The sequence below is a fragment of the Schistocerca gregaria genome, chromosome 3 (assembly GCF_023897955.1).
Source record: "Schistocerca gregaria isolate iqSchGreg1 chromosome 3, iqSchGreg1.2, whole genome shotgun sequence".
NCBI lineage: Eukaryota > Metazoa > Arthropoda > Insecta > Orthoptera > Acrididae > Schistocerca > Schistocerca gregaria.
Window position 1 is genome coordinate 628,143,763 of NC_064922.1, and position 24,747 is coordinate 628,168,509.

Sequence of the window (24,747 nt, forward strand, 5' to 3'; positions counted from 1 at the left end):
CAGGTGGAAAGTTTTGTAGGGGACCTAAGGTTCTGAGGATTCCTTGAAGCTCCGCCTGGACATCAAGAATGGGATTACCTTGGCAAACTTTGTATGTGGTGGTGTCTGAAAGATGACGCAGTCCCTCAGCCACATACTCCCGACGATCTAGTACCACGGTCGTGGAACCCTTGTCTGCTGGAAGAATGACAATGGATCGGTCAGCCTTCAGATCACGGATAGCTTGGACTTCAGCAGTGGTGATGTTGGGAGTAGGATTAAGGTTCCTTAAGAAGGATTGAGAGACAAGGCTGGAAGTCAGAAATTCCTGGAAGGTTTGGAGAGGGTGATTTTGAGGAAGAGGAGGTGGGTTCCGCTGTGACGGAAGACGGAACTGTTCCAGGCAGGGTTCAATTTGGATAGAGTCTTGGGGAGTTGGATCATTAGGAGTAGGATTAGGATCATTTTTCTTCGTGGCAAAGTGATATTTCCAGCAGAGAGTACGAGTGTAGGACAGTAAATATTTGACGAGGGCTGTTTGGTTGAATCTGGGAGTGGGGCTGAAGGTGTGGCCTTTGGAAAGGATGGAGGTTTCGGATTGGGAGAGAGGTTTGGAGGGAAGGTTAACTACTGAATTAGGGTGATGTGGTTCCAGATTGTGTTGATTGGAAATTTGAGATTTTGGAGGGAGTGGAGCTGGAAGTGGGAGATTGAGTAGATGGGAGAGACTGGGTTTGTGTGCAATGAGAGGAGGTTGAGGTTTGCTGGAAAGGTTGTGAAGGGTGAGTGAGTTGTCTTTCCGGAGGTGGGAAACCAGGAGATTGGATAGTTTTTTTGAGGTGGAGGGTGGTATGCTGTTCTAATTTGCGGTTGGCCTGTAGGAGGATGCTCTGAACAGCCAGTGTGGATGTGGGAGAGGAAAGATTGAGGACTTTTATTAAGGATAGGAGTAGACGGGTGTTTTCATTGGCTGAGTTGATGTGTAGGTGAAGGATTAGGTGGGTGAGGGCAATGGATTGTTCAGTTTGGAACTGGTATAGGGACTGATGGAAAGAAGGGTTGCAGCCAGAGATGGGAACTTTAAGTGTGAGTCCTTTGGGGGTAACACCAAATGTCAGACAAGCCTGAGAAAATGCCACTTCCTTATACACAAATATTCCACACGTCCAGGGCCTCGCTGCGATGGAGCACTTCCTTTCACACCGATCACCTGCCACCCTACCTGAAACCTCTTTTCTCATTACCTTAGCCAGCTTCATCCTGACCTACAACTTCTTCACTTTTGAAGGCCAGACATACCAACAATTACATGGAACAGCCATGGGTGCCAGGATAGCCGGAAAGCCTCCTTGGTTACCCAGGCCTGCCAACCCAAAGTTTGGTACAGGTTTATTGATGACATCTTCATGATCTGGACTCACAGTGAAGAACAACTCCAGAATTTCGTCTCCAACCTCAACCCTTTGGTTCCTTTGGTTCCATCAGATTCACCTGGTCCTACTCCAAATCCCATGCCACTTTCCTTGACATTGACCTCCATCTGTCCAATGGCCAGCTTCACACATCCGTCCACATCAAACCCACCAACAAGCAACAGTACCTCCATTTAGACAGCTGCCACCCATTCCATATCAAACGGTCCCTTCCCTACAGCCTAGGCCTTCGTGGCAAACGAATCTGCTCCAGTCCTGAATCCCTGAACCATTACACCAACAACCTGAAAACAGCTTTCACATCCCGCAACTACCCTCCCAACCTGGTTCAGAAGCAAATAACCAGATCCACTTCCTCATCCCCTCAAACCCAGAACCTCCCACAGAAGAACCACTAAAGTGCCCCACTTGTGACAGGATACTTTCTGGGACTGGATCAGACACTGAATGTGGCTCTCCAGCAGGGATACGACTTCCCAAATCCTGCCCTGAAATGAGATCCATCCTTCATTAAATCCTCCCCACCCCAGCAAGAGTGTCTTTCCGCCGTCCACCTAACCTTCGTAACCTCTTAGTTCATCCCTATGAAATCCCCAAACCACCTTCCCTACCCTCTGGCTCCTACCCTTGTAACCGCCCCCGGTGTAAAACCTGTCCCATGCACCCTCCCACCACCACCTACTCCAGTCCTGTAACCCGGAAGGTGTACACGATCAAAGGCAGAGCCACGTGTGAAAGCACCCATGTGATTTACCAACTGACCTGCCTACACTGTGAAGCTTTCTACGTGGGAATGACCAGCAACAAACTGTCCTTTCGCATGAATGGACACAGGCAGACAGTGTTTGTTGGTAATGAGGATCACTCTGTGGCTAAACATGCCTTGGTACACAGCCAGCACATCTTGACACAGTGTTACACCGTCCCGGTTATTTGGATACTTCCCACTAACACCAATCTGTCAGAACTCCGGAGATGGGAACTTGCTCTTCAGTATATCCTCTCTTCTCATTATCCGACAGGCCTCAACCTCCGCTAATTTTGCCGCCGCTCATACCACACCTGTCTTTCAACAACATCTTTGCCTCTGTACTTCCGCCTCGACTGACATCTCTGCTCAAACTCTTTGCCTTTACAAATGTATGTGTGTGTGTGTGTGTGTGTGTGTGTGTGTGTGTGTGTGTGTGTGTGTGTGTGTGTGTGTGTGTGGGCGCGCGCGCGCGCGTTTATACCTGTCCGTTTTTCCCCTTAAGATAAGTCTTTCCGCTCCCGGGATTGGAGTGACTTCTTACCCTCTCCCTTAAAACCCACATCCTTTTGTCTTTCCCTGTCCTTCCCTCTTTCCTGATGAAGCAACCGTTGGTTGCGAAAGCTTGAATTTTGTGTATATATATCACTATCTTGTGGAAAAAGATGATTAAGAGGTGTGTGTGTGTGTGTGTGTGTGTGTGTGTGTGTGTGTGTGTGTGTGTGTGTGTGTGTGTTTTTAACATTACTCCCTCAATTCCCCCATCCCCAAATACGACCAGAAATTGAAACAAATGAGAGTGTCAGAAGGAGCTCATATGCAGTTCCTATATATGTGCACTGGCTACTCTTGACCATGATCACTAAGGTGCAATTCCTCATTTAAGATGAAGCATAGTCAGCTCAACCATTTGTTCATCACTGGGTGGGTTTGGAGGGAGGGGGTATTTTCTGAAGCCACATCCACACTGTACAGAGGCTGACACCTCACATCCCACTTGAACTGTTGAAAGTGATGTGGAAAGCATAGGCTAGGCACTGTCACGCAAGAGAACAATGGCTGACCCAGTATGCTTCCCTACCTGTTTTAGATTGGATTTTTACGGTAGGACATCATGTAACTTATGATACAACTTCCTTGCACACTGTGTGGTTCTTTAGTCGATACAGGAGCGAGGAACAGATGCCATTCATGAACAGAGAATTCAAATATCAAATTATTCTACATCTAATATCAAATAGTAAAAATAATACACAATTTTGTTGCTGTTGCAGCGTCAGTTGCTAACAGTAGATTTGAATGTAGAAATATATACAGATACAATAATTTACAAATCTCTCACTGTTCAATACAATGTCTATTCAGAAGATGTCAATCCCTGGCCACTACAAAAGTCTGCAAATGTTATCGAAATGGCAAACACAAAAATGGAGTCAGCGCAAAAAATGCTCTAACTCCTTGTGCCATGATGGCAACTGTAGGAAGCATGGTGGCATGGCGTATAGAAGTTAGAAAGTGCAATCTCTAGTCAAGTACACAGATTTCAAAGCTTGGCGGCACTAGCTCCGATGTAAGTGCTACTCTCCTATGCAGTCGAATTAAACTTTCACAATACTATCTCTATTTTATATGTTTAAGTCTGGGCTTAAACTAGACTATTTAAGGCCAGATTCAGTACAAATAACTGATTTTTTAACTGTTCGAGCTTGGAAACAGGAGAACATGGCAGTGTATAAACTACGTGACTTTGCACACAGTAATTGATTTTTGGATTATCAATGTATTAAAGTAACAAGAAAAGGAAAAAAACAGGATCATTGAATGTTACACGGCAACACTAATTTTTATTCTCACCACGTCACCTATCTTGAAATAGGATCGTCGTACTTCTACAGCTGACCAACTAGATAATGACCGTGAAGTCTACTACAAAATATAACAGATTAACATCTCACTTTTATTAATGATGCAAATAAACTAGAGTTATAATAATAAAAGTAATTTGTTGTGAAAAGTTTTCAATTCTGTAATATGTATTGCAGAACATTGTTGATCTTTAATCATCTCTCAATATCGTGTTTTCAACTACTGTGTTACTTTCCAGGCTTTCAGACTAGATCTCAATTTTCTTGGCCAGTAGTCAGCCAAGATTGCATCAGCACCTATATCTCACAAGATACAACAAGAATACTCTTAAAACAAATTCTGCTTGCACAAAAGTGACCACAATGGAGTGTGCCTACAGTTGAAAAGAAGAAAATTCTCACAGGCACCAGCACATAGAGCAAAACTACGCCATCAATAAAAATTACTACACATTAAAATAAAAGATTAAAAACATTTTTACATACTTTCTGTTATCTTTTAGCTGCTGGATGCTCTGGAAAGCTATCTTGTTGATGTACTCATTTTTGTTGACTTAAGTTCCTTCCTGAGTTCCTTATCTTGAAATAGGATTGACATTTTATGGAGTAAAAAATTAGGTTGGGTACAGCTTCTATGGCATGTTCTGCACTACAAGCTAAACTTGAAGTCTTCATTTTTATTTTTCAATGCTTTGCAAACAGTCATAGAACAAGTCAACCCAGAAGGCAGACAGATGGGCTCTGTCCCTGATTCACAATTCCCTCCTTTTGATAAAACATTCTTGGCACACACATATATATACTCGAGCATACGTAAATGTAGAATGTTTACTGATGAAGGACAGCCATCACAGAACATTGATCTAATAATACCAAAATGTTGCTCTAGTGGGTCCTGATTGAACTTTGACCTCAATACATATTTGAACACTTTATTCCACAAGTATGCAAGCTATTCCTAATGTGCTCTGTATGGTTACTCTGAGCGATTCCAATGTTCTGTTTGAATTAAAGTACTGTCTGAAGTGGTCAGAACATGAGAAATATGCTGCACAATTTTGTGGTCATCTGAATCTTTCCTAGTACCAAACGATAGTGTTTTCGAATTCAGAGCATCGATAGCATAGTTTTACTTTACAAATGGCTTCAAATCTCATATATAATAGAGGGAAACATTCCACATGGGAAAAAAAAAAAAAAAAAAAAAGAAAAGAGATATGATGAGACTTACCAAACGAAAGTGCTGGCACATTGATAGACACACAAACAAGCACAAACATACACACAAAATTCAAGCTTTCGCAACCCCGACGGTTGCTTCATCAGGAAAGAGGGAAGGAGAGGGAAAGACGAAAGGATGTGGGTTTTAAGGGAGAGGGTAAGGGGTCATTCGAATCCTGGGAGCAGAAAGACTTACCTTGGGGGAAAAAAAGGACAGGTGTACACTCGCACACACACACACATATCCATCCGCACATACACAGCACAAGCAGACAATATCTCCAACATTTTGTTCAACAAAACAAAACTATGTTATCAACTCATCATGTACAACTTTTTGCGCTCTCTTAAGTGACACAATTAAAAAAAAAGAAAAGTTGGCCAAAAAAATAGACACTAAAAAAAGTGAAGTTTAACTTTTTATATCTCCAATAATAATTATGGGATATACCTGAAACTTTGCACATACCAATTTACCAACAGAAAGTCTTGGAATATAAAACTTCATCCTCCTACAGCAAATGAGGGCATAAGTTGATGATTATTTTAAAACCTCAAAAATGGCAATTTTTTGGCCAAGTTTTTTTAAAATACTTCTGCAATCTCTCTTAAACCATTATCATTGAAAATATCACGTTCTAAACCACCTAAAAACTATATGTGGTTTTGCAATGCAAGCATATAAGGGCCTCAAAAGAAGAACAAAATGCAAGTGCACTGAAAATGAGCCCATATTCCACTGGCACTCAAATGAAACCTTACATCTTACTACATTTTACAACTATTTATTACTCTCTGGGGAAGTCAATATCAAAAGTCTTTATGACTGTGATCTGAGGTAAAGTGTGAGTACCTCGAAAAACTCCGGCGGGGGAGGGGGGGGGGGGGGGGGGGGCGTTTGTCCTGACGCATTGAGACATACGAGGGCGAGTCAAATGAAATCCTAAAATATTTTTTAAAAATATTATTTACTGAGCAGAATACAAAGCTGTATCACTTTTCAACATAATCTCCTGCGCACTCAATGCAAGTCCTCCCACGCTCAATTCAGTCCTCCAGCACTTACAAAGGACATAAATTCCTTTAGAGAACGATTCTTTTGGTAGTTCGCGCAACCACTCATGCACCGCATAGTGTACCTCTTCATCAGAACAGAACTTCTTTCCTCCCCTTGCATCTCTGAGTGGTCCACACATATGGAAATCACTTGGGGGCAAGGTCTGGTGAGTATGGCAGATGAAAAAGATGGTTCAAATGGTTCTGATCACTATGGGACTTAACATCTATGGTCATCAGTCCCCTAGAACTTGTTGTTGTTGTTGTGGTCTTCAGTCCTGAGACTGGTTTGATGCAGCTCTCCATGCTACTCTATCCTGTGCAAGCTTCTTCATCTCCCAGTACCTACTGCAACCTACATCCTTCTGAATCTGCTTAGTGTACTCATCTCTCGGTCTCCCTCTACGATTTTTACCCTCCACACTGCCCTGCAATGCTAAATTTGTGATCCCTTGATGCCTCAAAACATGTCCTACCAATCGATCCCTTCTTCTAGTCAAGTTATGCCACAAACTTCTCTTCTCCCCAATCCTATTCAATACCTCCTCATTAGTTACGTGATCTATCCACTTTATCTTCAGTATTCTTCTGTAGCACCACATTTCGAAAGCTTCTATTCTCTTCTTGTCCAAACTAGTTATCGTCCATGTTTCACTTCCATACATGGCTACACTCCAAACAAATATTTTCAGAAATGACTTCCTGACACTTAAATCTATATTCGATGTTAACAAATTTCTCTTCTTCAGAAACGCTTTCCTTGCCATTGCCAGTCTACATTTTATATCCTCTATACTTCGACCATCATCAGTTATTTTACTTCCTAAATAGCAAAACTCCTTTACTACTTTAAGTGTCTCATTTCCTAATCTAATTCCCTCAGCATCACCCGATTTAATTGGACTACATTCCATTATCCTCGTTTTGCTTTTGTTGATGTTCATCTTATATCCTCCTTTCAAGACACTGTCCATTCTGTTCAACTGCTCTTCCAAGTCCTTTGCCGTCTCTGACAGAATTACCATGTCCTCGGCACACCTCAAAGTTTTTACTTCGTCTCCATGAATTTTAATACCTACTCCAAATTTTTCTTTTGTTTCCTTTACTGCTTGCTCAATATACAGATTGAATAACATCGGGGAGAGGCTACAACCCTGTCTCACTCCTTTCCCAACCACTGCTTCCCTTTCATGGCCCTCGACTCTTATGACTGCCATCTGGTTTCTGTACAAATTGTAAATAGCCTTTCGCTCCCTGTATTTTACCCCTGCCACCTTTAGAATTTGAAAAAGAGTATTCCAGTCAACATTGTCAAAAGCTTTCTCTAAGTCTACAAATGCTAGAAACGTAGGTTTGCCTTTTCTTAATCTTTCTTCTAAGATAAGTCGTAAGGTCAGTATTGCCTCACGTGTTCCAACATTTCGACGGAATCCAAACTGATCCTCCCCGAGGTCCGCATCTACCAGTTTTTCCATGCGTCTGTAAAGAATTCGCGTTAGTATTTTGCAGCTGTGACTTATTAAACTGATAGTTCGGTAATTTTCACATCTGTCAGCACCTGCTTTCTTTGGGATTGGAATTATTATAATCTTCTTGAAGTCTGAGGGTATTTCGCCTGTCTCATACATCTTGCTCACCAGCTGGTAGAGTTTTGTCATGACTGGCTCTCCCAAGGCCGTCAGTAGTTCTAATGGAATGTTGTCTACTCCGGGGGCCTTGTTTCGACTCAGGTCTTTCAGTGCTCTGTCAAACTCTTCACGCAGTATCGTATCTCCCATTTCGTCTTCATCTACATCCTCTTCCATTTCCATAATATTGTCCTCAAGTACATCACCCTTGTATAAACCTTCTATATACTCCTTCCACCTTTCTGCCTTCCCTTCTTTGCTTAGAACTGGGTTGCCATCTGAGCTCTTGATATTCATACACGTGGTTCTCTTCTCTCCAAAGGTCTCTTTAATTTTCCTGTAGGCAGTATCTATCTTACCCCTAGTGAGATAAGCTTCTACATCCTTACATTTGTCCTCTAGCCATTCCTGTTTAGCCATTTTGCACTTCCTGTCGATCTCATTTTTGAGACGTTTGTATTCCTTTTTGCCTGCTTCATTTACTGCATTTTTATATTTTCTCCTTTCATCAATTAAATTCAATATTTCTTCTGTTACCCAAGGATTTCTAGCAGCCCTCGTCCTTTTACCTACTTTATCCTCTGCTGCATTCACTACTTCATCCCTCAGAGCTACCCATTCTTCTTCTACCGTATTTCTTTCCCCTATTCCTGTCAATTGTTCCCTTATGCTCTCCCTGAAACTCTGTACAACCTCTGGTTCTTTCAGTTTATCCAGGTCCCATCTCCTTAATTTCCCACATTTTTGCAGTTTCTTCAGTTTTAATCTACAGGTCATAACCAATAGATTGTGGTCAGAGTCCAGATCTGCCCCTGGAAATGTCTTACAACTTAAAACCTGGTTCCTAAATCTCTGTCTTACCATTATATAATCTATCTGATACCTTTTAGTATCTCCAGGGTTCTTCCACGTATACAACCTTCTTTCATGATTCTTAAACCAAGTGTTAGCTATGATTAAGTTCCCTAGAACTTAGAACTACTTAAACCTAACTAACCTAAGGACATCACACAACACCCAGTCATCACGAGGCAGAGAAAATCCCTGACCCGCCGGGAATCGAACCCGGGAACCCGGGCGTGGGAAGCGAGAATGCTACCGCATGACTTCGAGCTGCTGACTATGGTAGATGAGGAAGACACTCAAAATGCAGGTCTGTGATGTTGCAAGCGTTGTACGGGCAATGTGGGGCCGTGCATTGTCATGTTGCAAAAGGACACCTGTTGATAGCAACCCACATCGCTTTGATTTGATTGCAAACCGCACGTGATTTTTTAGGAGATCTGTGTATGATGCACTGGCGACAGTGGTCCCTCCAGGCACATAATGCTCCAAAATGACACCTTTTTCATCCCAAAACGGAGTCAGCATAACCTTCTCTGCTGATGGTTCTGTTCGAAACTTCTTTGGTTTTGGGGATGAGGAATGGCGCCATTCCTTGCTCGCTCTCTGTTTCCAGTTGGTGAAAGTGAAACCTGGTTTTATCCCCAGTAACAATTCTTGCAAGGAAGCCATCGTCGCAAAATTTCGATTAGTTATTACAAATTTAAGGTTTACATTTGACTCGCCCTAGTATTTCAGCACATTTTTAAAAAAAATTATTTTTATCACGCTGGTTATAAACTTCATCATCTAACTGTGTATTACCAAGGCAGTGCAGATTATGATAGTAAAAGTGTTGACTAACAGCTGCAGAATAGATTGTATAAATAGCCAGCAGGTTTTACACTACTGTCACATTGAATAAACTTTGGTTAATTTCTTCACAGCAATCTTCCTGGCATTGTTTAGAATGGATTCCTGTTATAGACAATGATTAGTGTATCTTTTTGCTGTAGGTCTTTTGATATTATTTTCCACACAGAATAACAATTGTAGAACCTAATAAAGGACGTGAGATTTAATTTGAATACCAGTGGAATTTGGGCCTGTTTTCAATGTCGTTCTTTTTCAGAGTATTATAACCAAGCAGTGGAAAACAAATATAATTTTAAAGTGTTTTAGAACATGGCCTTTCTAACAAAAAATATTTAAAAGAATTTGCAGAAAAGGTTTTTTTGTAAAAGTGGGCCAAATAGAGTAATTTTTTACATCTTTAGAAAAATCTTCAATTTTTAAACTATTTGAAAGCAATAGGATGATGAAATTTCATACACTAAGACCTCATACTGGTAAGCTATAACATTTCTGGAGATATAACCTAAACTCCACATTTTTTCATCTAGTTTTTTGGTTGACTTTGTTTCACCATCTTGGTTTTAAGGGCTTTTTATGCTCGCACTGCACAACCAAATGTAGTTTTTTGTGTGGTGTAGAGCTTAATCTTTCTAGTGAAAACAATTTTTAAAAGTCTGCAGAAGACACTATTTAGTAAGACTTGGCCACAAATAGTAATTTTTGGCACTTTTAGAAAAATCTTCAAGTTTGCTCTCTACTTATAAACTATCAAAATGCAGTAGCAGCATGAAATTACATATTCTTATACCTTATTTTGGCAAGTTGTTACTTGCACAGTTTCAGGTTAATTACAGTTACTTTCGGAGATATAAAAAGCAAAACTTCAATTTTTTTTCCAAGCATATATTTTTTTGGCTGGCTGTGCTTTAAATTATTCATATGTAAATCATTCAGGAAACATTTTTAAAAACTTATTATTCCACTTAAGAGAGCACAGAAAGTTGTATATGATGGCTGAGTTTCGTTTCTTTCAAGAAAATGTTGTCATAGGTGCTGAAAACTCAGGTCATTTGGGAACTTTTTCCAAAATTAGACCACTTGGTGTGGAATGGCCCTATTACTACCTGTTTCTCCCCCCCCCCCCCTCCTCCCCCACTAAACCTCCCCACAATCTGTAAAAGAATTATTATAAATAATACACATTATTATACATAAAAATGCAAACACTACCTTTATTGTAACATCATGTGCTCTTTCTTCGGAATCACTCCTCTTTCTTTTTGAAGGATTAGGGGCCCCCTATAACAAAAGTGTAAGATGATACACAGATGACTCCATTACCAATCTATTCTACTTCAAAAAAAAGTACAGGAAAATGAAAAAAGTACCTCAAATAGTTGTGGTACTTACATCCACTTTAGATGCCAAAAGTTTCATAGCAAAGTTAAAAAAAAAAAAAAAAAAAAAAAAAAAAAAAAAAAAAAAAAAAACGATTATGATGGATTAACTGCACTTAAATGATGAAGTTCTTAATTTGGTGCATTTTTTGATGTGACAGCTTTACTTCACTTCTAGAATTCACTTCATTCAAATAAACATAGTTATTTGCATGTTTTGAGGATCATACTTGTGATTCTCACCGTGATACAGAACAAAAATTTTACTACACTTTCTCAATCAAAAATAATGTGCATTGTTGACCATTTATATGACTGTCTTAAGCTACAATTGAAGTTAATTTTATTATCTATTAAATTACATACACCACTGAGAAAGAGGACAAAGACTTTATGGCTAAATATCTCATTCCTTTTCCTGACACATAAAGTGTTTCCATGATTCTCTGCAGGTCAGGAGATTTAACTACCCACCTCCCAACTATAATATACTTATTTTCCGCAAAAAGTGCTGCTCAGCTTCAATGTAGGGCATTCTGGGTAGTGTGTTAGGCAGGTTTTGCATCTGAGTGTTCCTTGTATTGAACTGTGACAACAGAATTAGGTTGTGAGCTTGGTGTAAGGACGGATTAGGATATTTTATAGATCGGTTGGTCAGCATAATACCACTTCAGGAGAAGTGGAAAGGATGTTCCTCATTTCTGGGCACAATGATAAGTAATGAAAGTTATGGTGAGGTGGGTGGGGTTGGGAGGAAACATAAATTGGAGAGGCAAGATTCAATTCTGTAAGAAGGGTTGGTGAGAGACAAGTGTTTCCACTGTAGAGATTTGGAGAAGTAAAATAGGTCTTTGACAAATCCAGCATATTTGAATTTGAGTGTGGGCTGAAGGCAAGATCTTTTTCATACAAATGAAACTTCTATAGGATCGAGTTGTTTGCTAGACAGTCCTCCCTCGGGCACGGATGTGTGCGTTATTCTTAGCATAAGTTAGTTTAAGTACTGTGCAAGTCTAGGGACCGATGACCTCAGTAGTTTGGTCCCTTAGCAATTCACACACATCTGATCATTTTGAACGATTTAAGTAAATTAACCCTAGCAGTTCCAATTGAAAGGCAAGATGCCAAAACAGTAGCTGAAGCATTTGTGGAACATATAAATTAAGATATGGAATTCCATCAGTCTTTTCAACCGGCCAAGGATCAAATTTCATAAGTTTGACACATGATAGAGCACTGAAATCAGTCATCTTTTTTTTTTGCAAATATAGATTTCAGCTAGAGCCTAGCGATTATCAATGCACTATTTCGTAGTGTCAGAGCAAGACTGTTGAAAGAACTGTGACAGATGCCCGAACAACAGGGAACCAACATGTACTGATACTAAAAAATAGTGCACTGATAATGGCTAGGCATTAGCTGAAATCTACAATTGACAAATAAGACCTGCAAAAAAAAGAATGACTGATTGCTGTTCTCTATCAGTTGTAAATCATGTCACAGTCACTGAGTGCACCCACATTCCTAATGGAAGGTTATCTAATGAAATGTCTTAAGTGATATGTTTAAAAGAGTATGTAAATTGTCAAGGATTAAACTTGTACAGACTACAGCTTACAACCCAGACTATAATGGTGCTTTGGAAATAAGTCACAGACCACATGTTTAATACTTAAGACACAGTTATTGGAGATCAAAGTTCATGGGACAAGTGGGTACCAGACGCAATTTTAGTTTTTAACAGCACACCACACAGTAGTACAGGTCACATTCCATTTGAACTACTGTACAGGAGAAAAGTAAATATTCCGGGAGTACTGCAACAGGAATCAACACAGGTAAGTTACGACTACGAATCGTACGTTAACATGCTGAAAGTGAGAATTCAAGAAGTTCACAGAATAGCAACAGAGTCATTAGTGACACATTGGAAAGCTAACAAGATACATTATGATAGGAAAGAAAATGTAAAAGAATTCAAGGTAGGGCATAAACTGTTGCTGCACGATGATCTGGTAAGATGTAGTAGATCTAGAAAACTAAATTCACAATGATGGGGGCCATATGAAGTAGTAAAACGTAGTCATAAAGATCAAAAGAAACAAAGAAAGAAAAGTACATGCAAACAGACTGAAATAATTGTTTTAAATTTCAGGTATGGCATTCAAGTGTAAAATTGTCCAGCTCCTCGTAGTGACCGCAACATAAAAAATATCTGCATCAGAATATGCACCAATGACTTTCAAACGACACAGTTTCCCACTTCTTATATTATGTCAATGTAGGACAAGTAGAAATATACAGCACTACTTGGAGAATTGTTACTTATGTAAATTTGGATGCAATAACACAAAGATTTCAAAAGGCAGAAAGATACGGTAAAGCAGTGGTACAAAGGTGCCGAGACAAACTACAACAACTAAATTTATGTTTACTAGGCTGTCATTTACTAGACCAACAGGTGACACATCACGTAGAGAAAAATCACAGGTCTGTAGCGATTAGTACAACAGCTGACAAAACATGAGGCCAGAAGGAAAAGAGGAGTCTTTAACTTTGTAGGCCAGGTAAGTAAAACACTGTTCACCACATCAGATGAAGCAGAAGTGGCAGTGCTAAGGGCCCCATTGGCAGGAGTGAATGGGGCTTTTTATACATTAGAGTCAAATGAACATGTTTTAAAGACAGGCATTGAAAGAATATGTGAAAGACACAGATGAGGGGTTTAAAAGGGTACTGTTCTTCATAACAATAACAGAACAGGTATTACAGTTATCAGCAGTATTTGGTCAGATCGAGGTAGAGTATGAGCAAATGATAAATTCTATTGTGAATGCACAAAAAGGAATACTGCAGCCACACTTTATCAACCCTCTTCACATTGTAAAGTATTTAAGCTTAATACATGATGAGCTAAAGCATGTAAATTTTCCTTTTCCTCTAGCTGAATCCTTGGGTTATTTGCTATTAAGAATAATTGACTTGGATGTTTTCATTTCTGGTAGTATATTAGGATATGTAATTAACATCCTGTTGCTAGATAATAACAATTTTAGCTTGTACAGAAAACTTCCACTACCAGATGAGCTCTCAGAAATGAAAGGGAAGTATGTGTACATACAGCCAGAAAAGGAACTTTTGCTGACAGATGAGTCCAAAAGGTAATACGCTAAACTTTCCATGGAGCAGCTAAACTACAAAGAATTAAATAAGAATAAGCAACTGTGCAGACAGTCCTTGCATTGTTATCAACAATTCATCACGAAGAGTGTGAAGCCAAATTGTTGCAACCGGTGAGAGAAATTCAGATGATTGTGTGCAAAGAAGAGTCACACTGAATCAAGCATTTGGACATATCTAAATACATGATGAATTGTTCTATGTAGCTCCAAAAGAAGAAGGATTTACCATTTTATGTGGGAGAGAAGCTCCGAAGAATCTAGTAATGAAGGGCATAGGTAAAATAAGTTTTTATAGTAAGTGCAAAGGGTGTGGAACAAGAGTATTTATACAAGCAGACAGAGTAATCCACAGTAACGTAACAAAAAAGGATACAATATTCCAAATAAATTTAGAATCTGATTGTTGTGTTGTGAGTAAAGAAAACATTTCAGTTTTAACTTTAGATTCACCTTTAGAACATGTAGTAACACATTGGACGATTCAAAAATGGGCGCAAAACTGCTACGGTCATTAGCACCCAGTCTGTAACTTAGGAAAAGGTAAAAAAAAAACCAAACTGGAAACCAGCGGCAATGGGAGCGAAACTCAAAAAAGTGGGGAAACTAAAAAATGGAAGGAAAGCTTAAAAAACCACTGTAGAAAAGGGGTTGTTTGTCCCCAAAAAGAGCTTCAAATGACTGACGCCATCTCACTGACATTAATAAACTCGAGAACACGATTGGCTGAGCGCGTGTCATCTGCTAAAATGGAAGATACAGGGTGGCGCACAAAATGTGTTACCATTTTGTTTTTTAATATAAACTTTACTGTCAATACAATCTGAAAGGAACATATACTACAACGAAGAGCTATCCATGGAGATTTGTTCTAACTCAGCACATGCTCAATATGTCCATCATTTTGTTTCCTAACTTCCTTCAAACGAACACTAAAGTTAGTGATTACCCTACGGCACGTCTTCCATAATTTCACTGCAAGCCTGAAGAATAAGTCTTCTGAGCTCCATTAAATCACGAGGACGTTTCGGAAAGCACGCTCAAATAACGCTCACTGTTCACAGTTTCTTCATAGAAAAAGGGTCCAATAAGTCCGTGACTGGAAATTGCTGCCCACGCTATAACCCTCGGAGCATAATGTTGTCGTTCATGAAGCACTTGTGAGTTTTCAGTGGCCCAAAAGCATACATTTTGTTTGTTAACCACACCGTCTAAATGAAAATGTGCCTCGTCTGAACCCGCCAAAGTAACTGATGTCCCACTTGTCACAGCCATCGTGGACTTTCCGTTACCCAATAGTGCATATTATGCCGGTTTACGTTACCGCTGTTGGTGAATGATGCTTCATCGCTAAATAGAATAGGCAAACAGCTCTTCCGGTTAGAGAGAGGGAGCATAGGACGAGAGGGAGAAAGAGAGAGGGCCTTCTGGTGGCAACACCACTACGTCATGAGGAACCAATACAGGATTTAGGGCGCAATGTGTGACCATGTTATGAGAGGTGTCTCGACCCACCCACCCCCACAGCCTCTGAAGAACCACTGAAGAATAGTGCACAATTACAGCCAATAAGGAGGCAAGTAGCCCTTGACATTACATCATGGTAATAGCCACTGAGGTCGAAGGAGAAAAGTACACAAACCTCTGCGGTAAGACACTCCGACAAAATGAGAAGATTGGAAGGAGAGCGCTAGAGACAGGTCTGACGCAAGGTGCATCAGGGAGAGGCAGGGTTTGTTGCAGAGTCAGCAACCAGAGCTGATGGTCAGACAGGCGGCACTCTTGCGTTAGTCGAGTGGGTCGCATTTTAAGAGTTGACGGAACAGTGATTGTCATTCGCTGTCTCTGTATCAGACTTGGTCACACATTGGAAACATCTCGGCCAGAGCAGTTAGGATTCCATTCTTTGTATTTCTGAATAAACTTAAGATTGTTAAACTTTCTGGAGCCAATAAGCTAAACCGTGTCCCTTGACATTAAGTGAAACCCATGCTTGGGACGTGATTCCTTGCTTTCTCCCTGCTTCCATCCTTCCGTCCCTCATTCTCTTCCACCTTCCATCCCTCCCTGCTTATATCCTACCACCCCTCACTCTCTCCCTGCTTCCATCCCTCACTTCTCTCAACACTATCCAGCAGATTTCATTTGTAGTAAGCTTCAGCAGAACAGGAAACTTTAGAGGCGGATCCTCAAGCTTCAACTCTAAGTTGAAAGATTTCTTTGTGGTACAAGTACGAGTACCTCACAATAATTGGGAACCTTCCTCTATAATGTATTATTTATTTGTATACAGGGTGGTCCATTGACATTGACCGGGCCAAATATCTCATGAAATAAGCATCAAATGGAAAAACTACAAAGAATGAAACTTGTCTAGCTCGAAGGGGTAAACGCTAGATGGCGCTGCCATAGGTCAAACGGATATCAACTCCGTTTTTTAAAATAGGAACCCCCATTTTTTATTACATATTTGTGTAGTATGTAAAGAAATAGATGGCACTGTAATAGTCACAAATGTATAAGTACATGGTATCACGTAACATTCCACCAGTGAGGACGGTATTTGCTTCATGATACATTACCCGTGTTAAAATGGACCGTTTACCAATTGCAGAAAAGGTCGATATGGCTATTGTGATCAAAATGCCTAATGGGCATGTGCTACGTTTGGTGCTCGGTATCCTGGATGATGTCATCCAAGTGTCCGGACCGTTCGCCAGATAGCTATGTTATTTAAGGAAACAAGAAGTGTTCAGCAACATGTGAAATGTCAACCACAACAAATGATGATGCCCAAGTAAGTTTTTTAGCTGCTGTCGCGGCTAATCTGAACATCAGTAGCAGACGAATTGCGCAAGAATCGGGAATCTAAAAAATGTGGGTGTTGAGAGTGCTACATTGCACCCGTACCATATTTCTATGCACCAGGAATTGCATAGCGACAACTTTGAATGTCGTGTACAGTTCTGCCACTGGGCACAAGAGAAATCACGGGATGAGGACAGATTTTTTGCACGTGTTCTATTTAGCAACAAAGCGTCATTCACCAACAGTGGTAATGTAAACTGACATAATATGCACTATTGGGCAACGGAAAATCACGATGGCTGCGACACGTGGAACATCACCGAGCTTGGCGGGTTAATGTATGGTGCGGCATTATGGGAGGAAGGATAATTGGCCCCCATTTTATCAATGGCAATCTAAATGGTGCAATGTATGCTGATTTCCTATGTAATATTCTACTGATGTTACTAGAAGATGTTTCACTGCATGACAGAATGGCGATGTACTTCCAACATGATGGATGTCCGGCACATAGCTCGCATGCGTTTGAAGAGGTACTGAATAGCATATTTCATGACAGGTGGATTGGTCATCAAACCACCATACCATAGCCCTCACATTCACCAGATCTGATGTCCCCAGATTTCTTTCTGTGGGGAAAGTTGAAGGATATATGCTATCATGATCCACCAACAACACCTGACAACATGCATCAGCGCATTGTCAATGCATGTGTGAACATTACGGAAGGTCAACTACTCACTGTTGAGAGGAATGTCGTTACACATATTGCCAAATGCATTGAGGTTGCCAGACACAATTTTGAGCATTTATTGCATTAATGTGGTATTTACAGGTAATCACACTGCAACAGCATGCGTTCTTAGAAGTGATAAGTTCACAAATGTATCACATTGGAACAACCGAAATAAAATGTTCAAACGTACCTACATTCTGTATTTTAATTTTAAAAACCTACCTGTTACCAACTGTTCGTCTAAAATTGTGAGCCATATGTTTGTGACTATTACAACGCCATCTATCACAAAGCAAAAAAAGTGGTCCAACTAAAACATTCTTATTTCTTTATGTACTAAACGAGTAAGTAATAAAAAATCAGGGCCCTATTTAAAAAATCGCAGTTGATATCTGTTCGACTTATGGCAGCGCCATCTAGTGGGCCTACCAAAGCACCATCTGGTTTCCCCCTTCAAGCTAGGCAAGTTTTGTTCTTTGTAATTTTTTTGTTTGATGCCTATTTCGTGAGATATTTGGCCTGGACATGATCAATGGACCACCCTGTACTCTGACAGTTGTTTTTCAATTTTTTAAAAACTCTTTAATTTGCGTTATTCATTTTCCTAACAGCATTCTTCAAAGTATATATGACTCCTTCCATGAACAAGTAGCTTTGGCTGAAATAGTCTCTTGGATAAGACTCAAAATCCACTTTGCACATATCCCAAACATGGCTTCATTTCAGTAGAGGTTTCACTTACATGATAGTCATAACCTTAGAGGCAACAATACAAAAGCTGTCCCCTTCCTACTTGGGCAACATATTGGACGTCACAAGGTTGCACATGTATCTACAAAACTAACAACACAGCAAATCTTTGGAGCCCGATATACGCTGTGATTGGATGTCTTCTGGTCCATATCGCCCAATCTGCAAAACTTGGAAACAAAAATTGTTGTGGACAAAATATATTACTTCAGTGAGGAATTTGAAATTACCAGAAGAAAATGGCATGATGGCATGCTTGTGGCTTATATTGTTACTATTCGTCAGGTACATAATTCATAGTTGCAATGTATGTCCAGATGCATCTGTTACCGTGTATGTATGTCTCTCTCTCTCTCTCTCTCTCTCTCTCTCTCACACACACACACACACACACACACACACACACACACACACACACACACGACCACAGTCTCTGGCAGCCAGAGACTCGAACTCGGGACCTTTGCCTTTCACGGGCAAGTGCTCTACCAAATGAGCTACCCAAGCATAACTCACACCCTGTCCTCACAGCTTTACTTCTGCCAGTACCTCTTCTCCAACCTTCCAAACTTTACAGAAGCTCTCATGCGAACCTTGTAGAAGTAAGCCATGTCTCCGCAATATCCTTTCTTTCGTGAGTACTAGTTCTGCAAGGTTCGCAGGAGAGCTTCTGTAAAGTTTGGAAGGTAGGAAACGAGGTACTGGCAGAAGTAAAGCTGTGAGGACGGGGCGTGAGTCGTGCTTGGGTAGCTCAGTTGTTAGAGAACATGCCCGCGAAAGACAAAGATCCAGAGTTCGAGCATCTGCCCGGCACACAGTTTTAATCTGCCAGGAAGTTTCATATCAGCGCACACTTCAATGCAGAGTGAAAATCTCATTCTGTGACACCTTCTTATCCCACCACTGTAGGAAGTACAATTGGTCCTGGCTAATTTTTCCACCAGGTACACATGCTGTGACGACTGTATGGCATTAAGGGAATTGAAGCAGGTGAGAAAATATGTGTCCTGAAGATACTCGTCTACTCCAATACCTTCCGATTTGCACGCATCTCAGCAGAAAATACAGTATGGCTAAGGGGAACTCGGAACTGAAGACATGGTCGGGCAAGATGAATGAATGGCCAAGGGAGTCCCCTTGTTGGGAGACATCTGAATACACAACTGTAAAGTCATGAGGCCTATCTAAAATGTTAAGAAAGAGATATTGAAACATAAGATTGCAAGTGCAACCTTTCTTAAAATTGGTCAGATCTAAAATAATTCTGAGCCTCCGTAGGACTCAAGGTGGAGATCTGCTTCAACCTTGGTGTAGAAGTTAAAGCCATTCACATCCAACTCGAAAAGGCAATCCTTCGCACAAATCCCACAGGACCTAGTTGCTCTTTGTTGAGAATCAAAAAGCTTTTCCACTGATGGACAAGAATCACTATGGTAATCAGGTGTGTATAGCATGGACAATGTTTCATTGGCCTGTCACGATGAGGAATCATTGCCAGATAGTTCACCAACCTCAGCATAAAGGCTCAGTATGGGGCTGGTGTGAAAGACTCCAGTGCCCACCAATATCTTTAAATAAGACAATTTCACAGATCCATACAATGTGCACCCATAACCAAGTCAACATCACACAAAAGGCTTGTAAAATCAAAGCAGATAGTCGTCTGCTCCCCATGAATTGTGGAAAAGACATTTTAAAGTGCTTTCAGGGAGTGTCTTTCCAGCCCCCTAAGGTGTGGAAACCATGTAAGTTTTGAATCAAATATGACGTCCAGAAACCCCACTCAGTCTTTAAAGCTATGAACAGTGTCCCTAATCCACAACGTAGGAATGTTTCAAACTCAATTGCAATGATTAAAAAGGATGCATTCATCCTTCTTAGCTGACAAAGAGTCAGGTGCAACTGATGAGTCGTAGTTGCAAGGCTTGAGGAGGAGGGGGGGGGGGGGGGGGGGGGGACAACAACAACCACCACAGTAGTTGTCAACAAACAGAGAACACTGGATACTACATTTAACAATGGACATGGTACTATTAATAGCTATGGCAAAGACAGTTACACTTAAAACACTACATTCAGAGACACTGTTCTCCTGCTGAAAGTGGTCAGAGAGGACATCATCCACTCAATGTCTAAAATAGTGGGGGTGAGAGAAAGGATCATATAATAATGGGAAAGCATCCTCAAAAACCCCATTCATGGCACTGCCTGAGGATAATATGCTATCAAGTAGTATTGTAGGCCTTCCCAAAGTCAAAAAATATACCCTGGAGATGTTGCTGGTGCAAGAAAGCCTTTCGTGTATCCACTTCACGGAGGGCCAGGTTATTGAAGTTGGAAGTGGCAATGGAGTTGTCTGGATTCTAAGCTCCAGATTGACCATCTACCCCAACGTCTTTACCACACAACTAGTAACGGCAACACTAAGGTAACTATTCAATTACGTTCAGTCCTTCCCAGGTCTCAAAACCAGGATTAAAATGGCCTCTCATCGAAATGAGGTTAAGAAGGGCAAGGACGAATTCTTTGCTAAACCCTGTGAGGTGCTGTAACATTTTATAATGGGCCCTGTCATTGCCATGCACTGGTCATGGCAGTAACTGTGGGAAAACAGGCAACTACAGTCTCAGCAATGACTCTCCGAGTGATCTGAGACTGCCATTCCCTTTTACTGCAGCCACTGGGAACCTCCCATCTCTCCCAGAAATCCTGTTGGTCTCCCATACAACTGCACTTTTAAGTGGAAAGGTTTATAGTGATCAGAAATTGTTGCCACACTCTCTTCTTGCTCTCACTAATGATTTAACAATATTTCACCCACACTAGCCAAAAGGGTGCAAGGTTCTCTCCAGTTGGCTGGCACTCAAATGTACACAGAGCCGCCTGCCTGGACCTGACTGCAGTGCGACATTTGTCACTCCATCAAAGGACAGGTTGCCTTTCTAGCTGGCCTGAAGACTGAACAATGGAGGCTTCAACAGCATCGTGAGTTGTCTGGGTAGTATGATCAATCCATTCCTGGACACTGTCATAGTGTTCAAACACAGCAAGTTGGCTGTAAAGCATCCAGTCTGTCTTATGAAGCATACATTGTGGTGGATGTCTTTTGGGCAGCACTCTGTCCAGCAGGTGAAACCAGATTGGGAAGTAGTCACTTGAGTGCAAGTCATCGACCACTTCCCACAGAGCACTTCGTGTGAGGGCTGGGCAACATATCAAGAGATCGATGGCAGTGAACAACCTTGAAGCACTGCTGAATTGCGTGTTCCACCCTATGTTCAACAAACATGCAAGTGACAACAAGAGAAGCTCTCAATTGCTCTACCACTGGGGGATGTGGTTGTAGAGCCCAAAGCCCACTATGTGCATTAAGATCACCACACAGGATTAAGGGATGGACTAGCTGAATAAGGAGATCACGGTGAGCCTCTTTTTCTAGCACCTCATATGGTGACAGGTAAAGTCAACATATTCTCAACTGGTGATGCACATGTATTGATACAGCGACTGCTTGCAGAATGGTTGTGAAGAAGAGTAGCAAGATGCAGTATTCATTGCTGACAAAAATAGGCCACTCCTCCTTCTCTCTCTCTCTCTCTCTCTCTCTCTCTCTCTCTCTCTCTCTCTCTCTCTCTCTCTCTCTCTGCTATTAAGACAGATACACTGCGGTCTAACCTGAGTTAATAGATGTAGTTCCTCCGCATGTGTCCTGAAACCATTCAAGTTCCAATGCAGTATGGAAGCCATTTGGATGGTGAGATTGCATCAGAGGAGGGTTGGGGGACTTGGCGGAATAGCCAATTTCCTCTAGCAGATGTTGACGCACTTACCATCAAAAGTATTGTCATCATCCGATCCATCAGACAGGATCAAGGTCTCATAGCCTGATGGCTTCGGATCTCAATGTTTTGCCTTGATGGTTTATGTTCTAAGCTTGGATTTTGGGAATGGTGGCAAGGCTATTTTAACAGGAACAGTTAGCCTGGTCTTGTCATCTGTCTACCTTAAGGGTCCGTTATCCTCTTAGACACTAGGCTCTGTAGCAACCACTATTGCTTTGGTGGGTAGACTAGGTTGTTGAATTACCAATACAGGCTTACAGCTGCATTTACAGGTACAGGTGTAGGTGCCTGATCAACTGTCAAGGTCTGGGATCCAACACTAGCTCTCTGCACTGGCTGCTTCAACACTGAGGCAAACGAATGCACAGAAGTAGGCAGCTATAAGGCCTTTAATGTCTCTTCATCTCTGAGAATCAGAGGCACTCTGATACTTTAATCTTCTGGAGTTTCTACTCTTCTGCAAGAACAGGACCCATCTTGCTCCATATGGGATGGGCTTGGGAGCAATTGACACACATGGGAGAGGCAATACAATTTTTCCTATTTCAATTACCAACATAATGCCAGCCATAATTAAAAATCACAAAAAGATTTTTTATGTGCTTAGAGATGTTACTGAGAGCAATATTACGCACAAATTTCAGAATTTTTACATTAGTTTTGTAGGACATAGAGACATTAAACTACGTACTTGTTACAAATTAAATTTGGACAAAATTGCACGTAAAGGCCATTTTCAAAAGCTTATGTGAGGTGTAATCAAAACGTACTATGAATTTTTGTTTTTCTTAAAGAACCATTATCTATTCATCTACATCAACTTCGCCCCTTTCACAAAGTACACATCAGATATAATATACCTGTGCCAGCACTTTTTCCAATCTTGGAAGCACTTCTTCAACTAACTTTTCATTACGGTGTTCAGCTTCTTCAGCAACTTTTGTTGCTATCTCATCAACAGTGACAAGATTACTTCCTTTCATGGTTCTCCTCTGCCTTGGGAATACAAGGAAGTCACAGGAGACCATTTCAGGCGAATACAGTGGCTGAGGCAACAAAGCAATTTGGTTTTTTGCCAAAATCTCACAAACACGCATTGAGGAGCGCGCACGAGCACTATCATGACGAAATTTCCACGAATGACTCTACCGCATTTCTGCTCATTTTCTTTGGATTGCTTCATACAAACTGCACACAATTTCCAGGTAGTATTCCTTATCGGTCATACACCACAACACAGGGACTCTTGAAGCCCTATCCCACAACACTCCAAGAAAACAGTGAGAAAAGCCTTCACATGTTACTGAACTTTTTTTCCCCAGTCTTGGCTCTTCAACCAGTTTCCATTGGAACGAGTGGGTCTTGGTTTTAATGTCATACCCATATACCCATGTTTCATCATGGGTTACAACTTTCTTTAGAAGTTCTGGATTGCTAATAATAATAATAATAATTGCTTAGTGTGAGCCAAAGAATGTGCCAACATCATTAGCAACCCCTCTGATTGTGACTTGGCGATTTTCCTGAAAAATTTTCTTTATTTCTTGTCATCAGTAATTGATGTGCTAGGGTGTTCAGGTTGGTCACTATTTTCAAAGTCTTCTTAACGCTTTTTGAAATGTCAAACTCTTGTCTTACTCATGGCAGATTTGCCAAAGGCCACATTCAACATTCCAAATACGATGTTGCACTTTCTTGTTTTTCAAGAACAATTTCATGCAAATTCTTTGAACACCAGCTGCATAAAGGCCACAAAATTAAAAAAAAAATCATGTTACTTTTTGACCACACCTCATATATAGGAAACACAATCCGATACAAAAATTTTAAAGTATTTTTTGCTGTGCCAGGTATTTTGGCAATCAACAGACAAACGAGTTTTGCTGCAAGATCAAGTTTTTGAGATATGACACAGAAGGAAAGTATCCCTACCTAACTTAAATAATCACAAAAATTTACCTGCAGTTGAGGACGTGACAACAGGCATGTTGGGTACTGCACAATTAATAATGTTGACAAGAGGTTATGCAAACAACAAATTTATTCAGATAACTAAATTACAACAGGGAGCACTGAATGATCTCAAATTTAATAGTTCTTAGCAAAAGTCACTTGCTGACATTATATAGAAGAGCAATGCATTAGGAATAATGTACTTGGTGCAGTAGCACCCCAAAAATAAACATCCTATACACGTTCCTCAGGAGTACAGGACACAGAAGCAACTCACTACCTCATGGACAAGTATTCACTAGCACGAACATGATTTTGGCCGACACGAAGTGTGGTATTAAATGTCTCTCTTTGGAGAAATGGTCAAAATAAGACAGAAAGGAATAGCATACAGTTATCACACAAGTGTGACAGGCGGAAGCTTGGAACTCTGTTAGTGCCCAGGTGGGGACAAATGTTTGCTGGTCACAGTGAA

General features: G+C 40.8%; 1 protein-coding gene across 1 annotated transcript in view; it reads right to left on the reverse strand.

Moving 5' to 3' along the window:
* Positions 1-24,747, reverse strand: part of LOC126353882 (nucleoprotein TPR-like) — a 342,294-nt gene that overhangs the window by 132,003 nt on the left and 185,544 nt on the right. Inside the window, exon 17 of the mRNA XM_050003086.1 lies at positions 10,838-10,906. Within this exon, the coding sequence (XP_049859043.1) occupies positions 10,838-10,906 (69 nt within the window). The remainder of the gene's footprint in view (positions 1-10,837; positions 10,907-24,747) is intronic.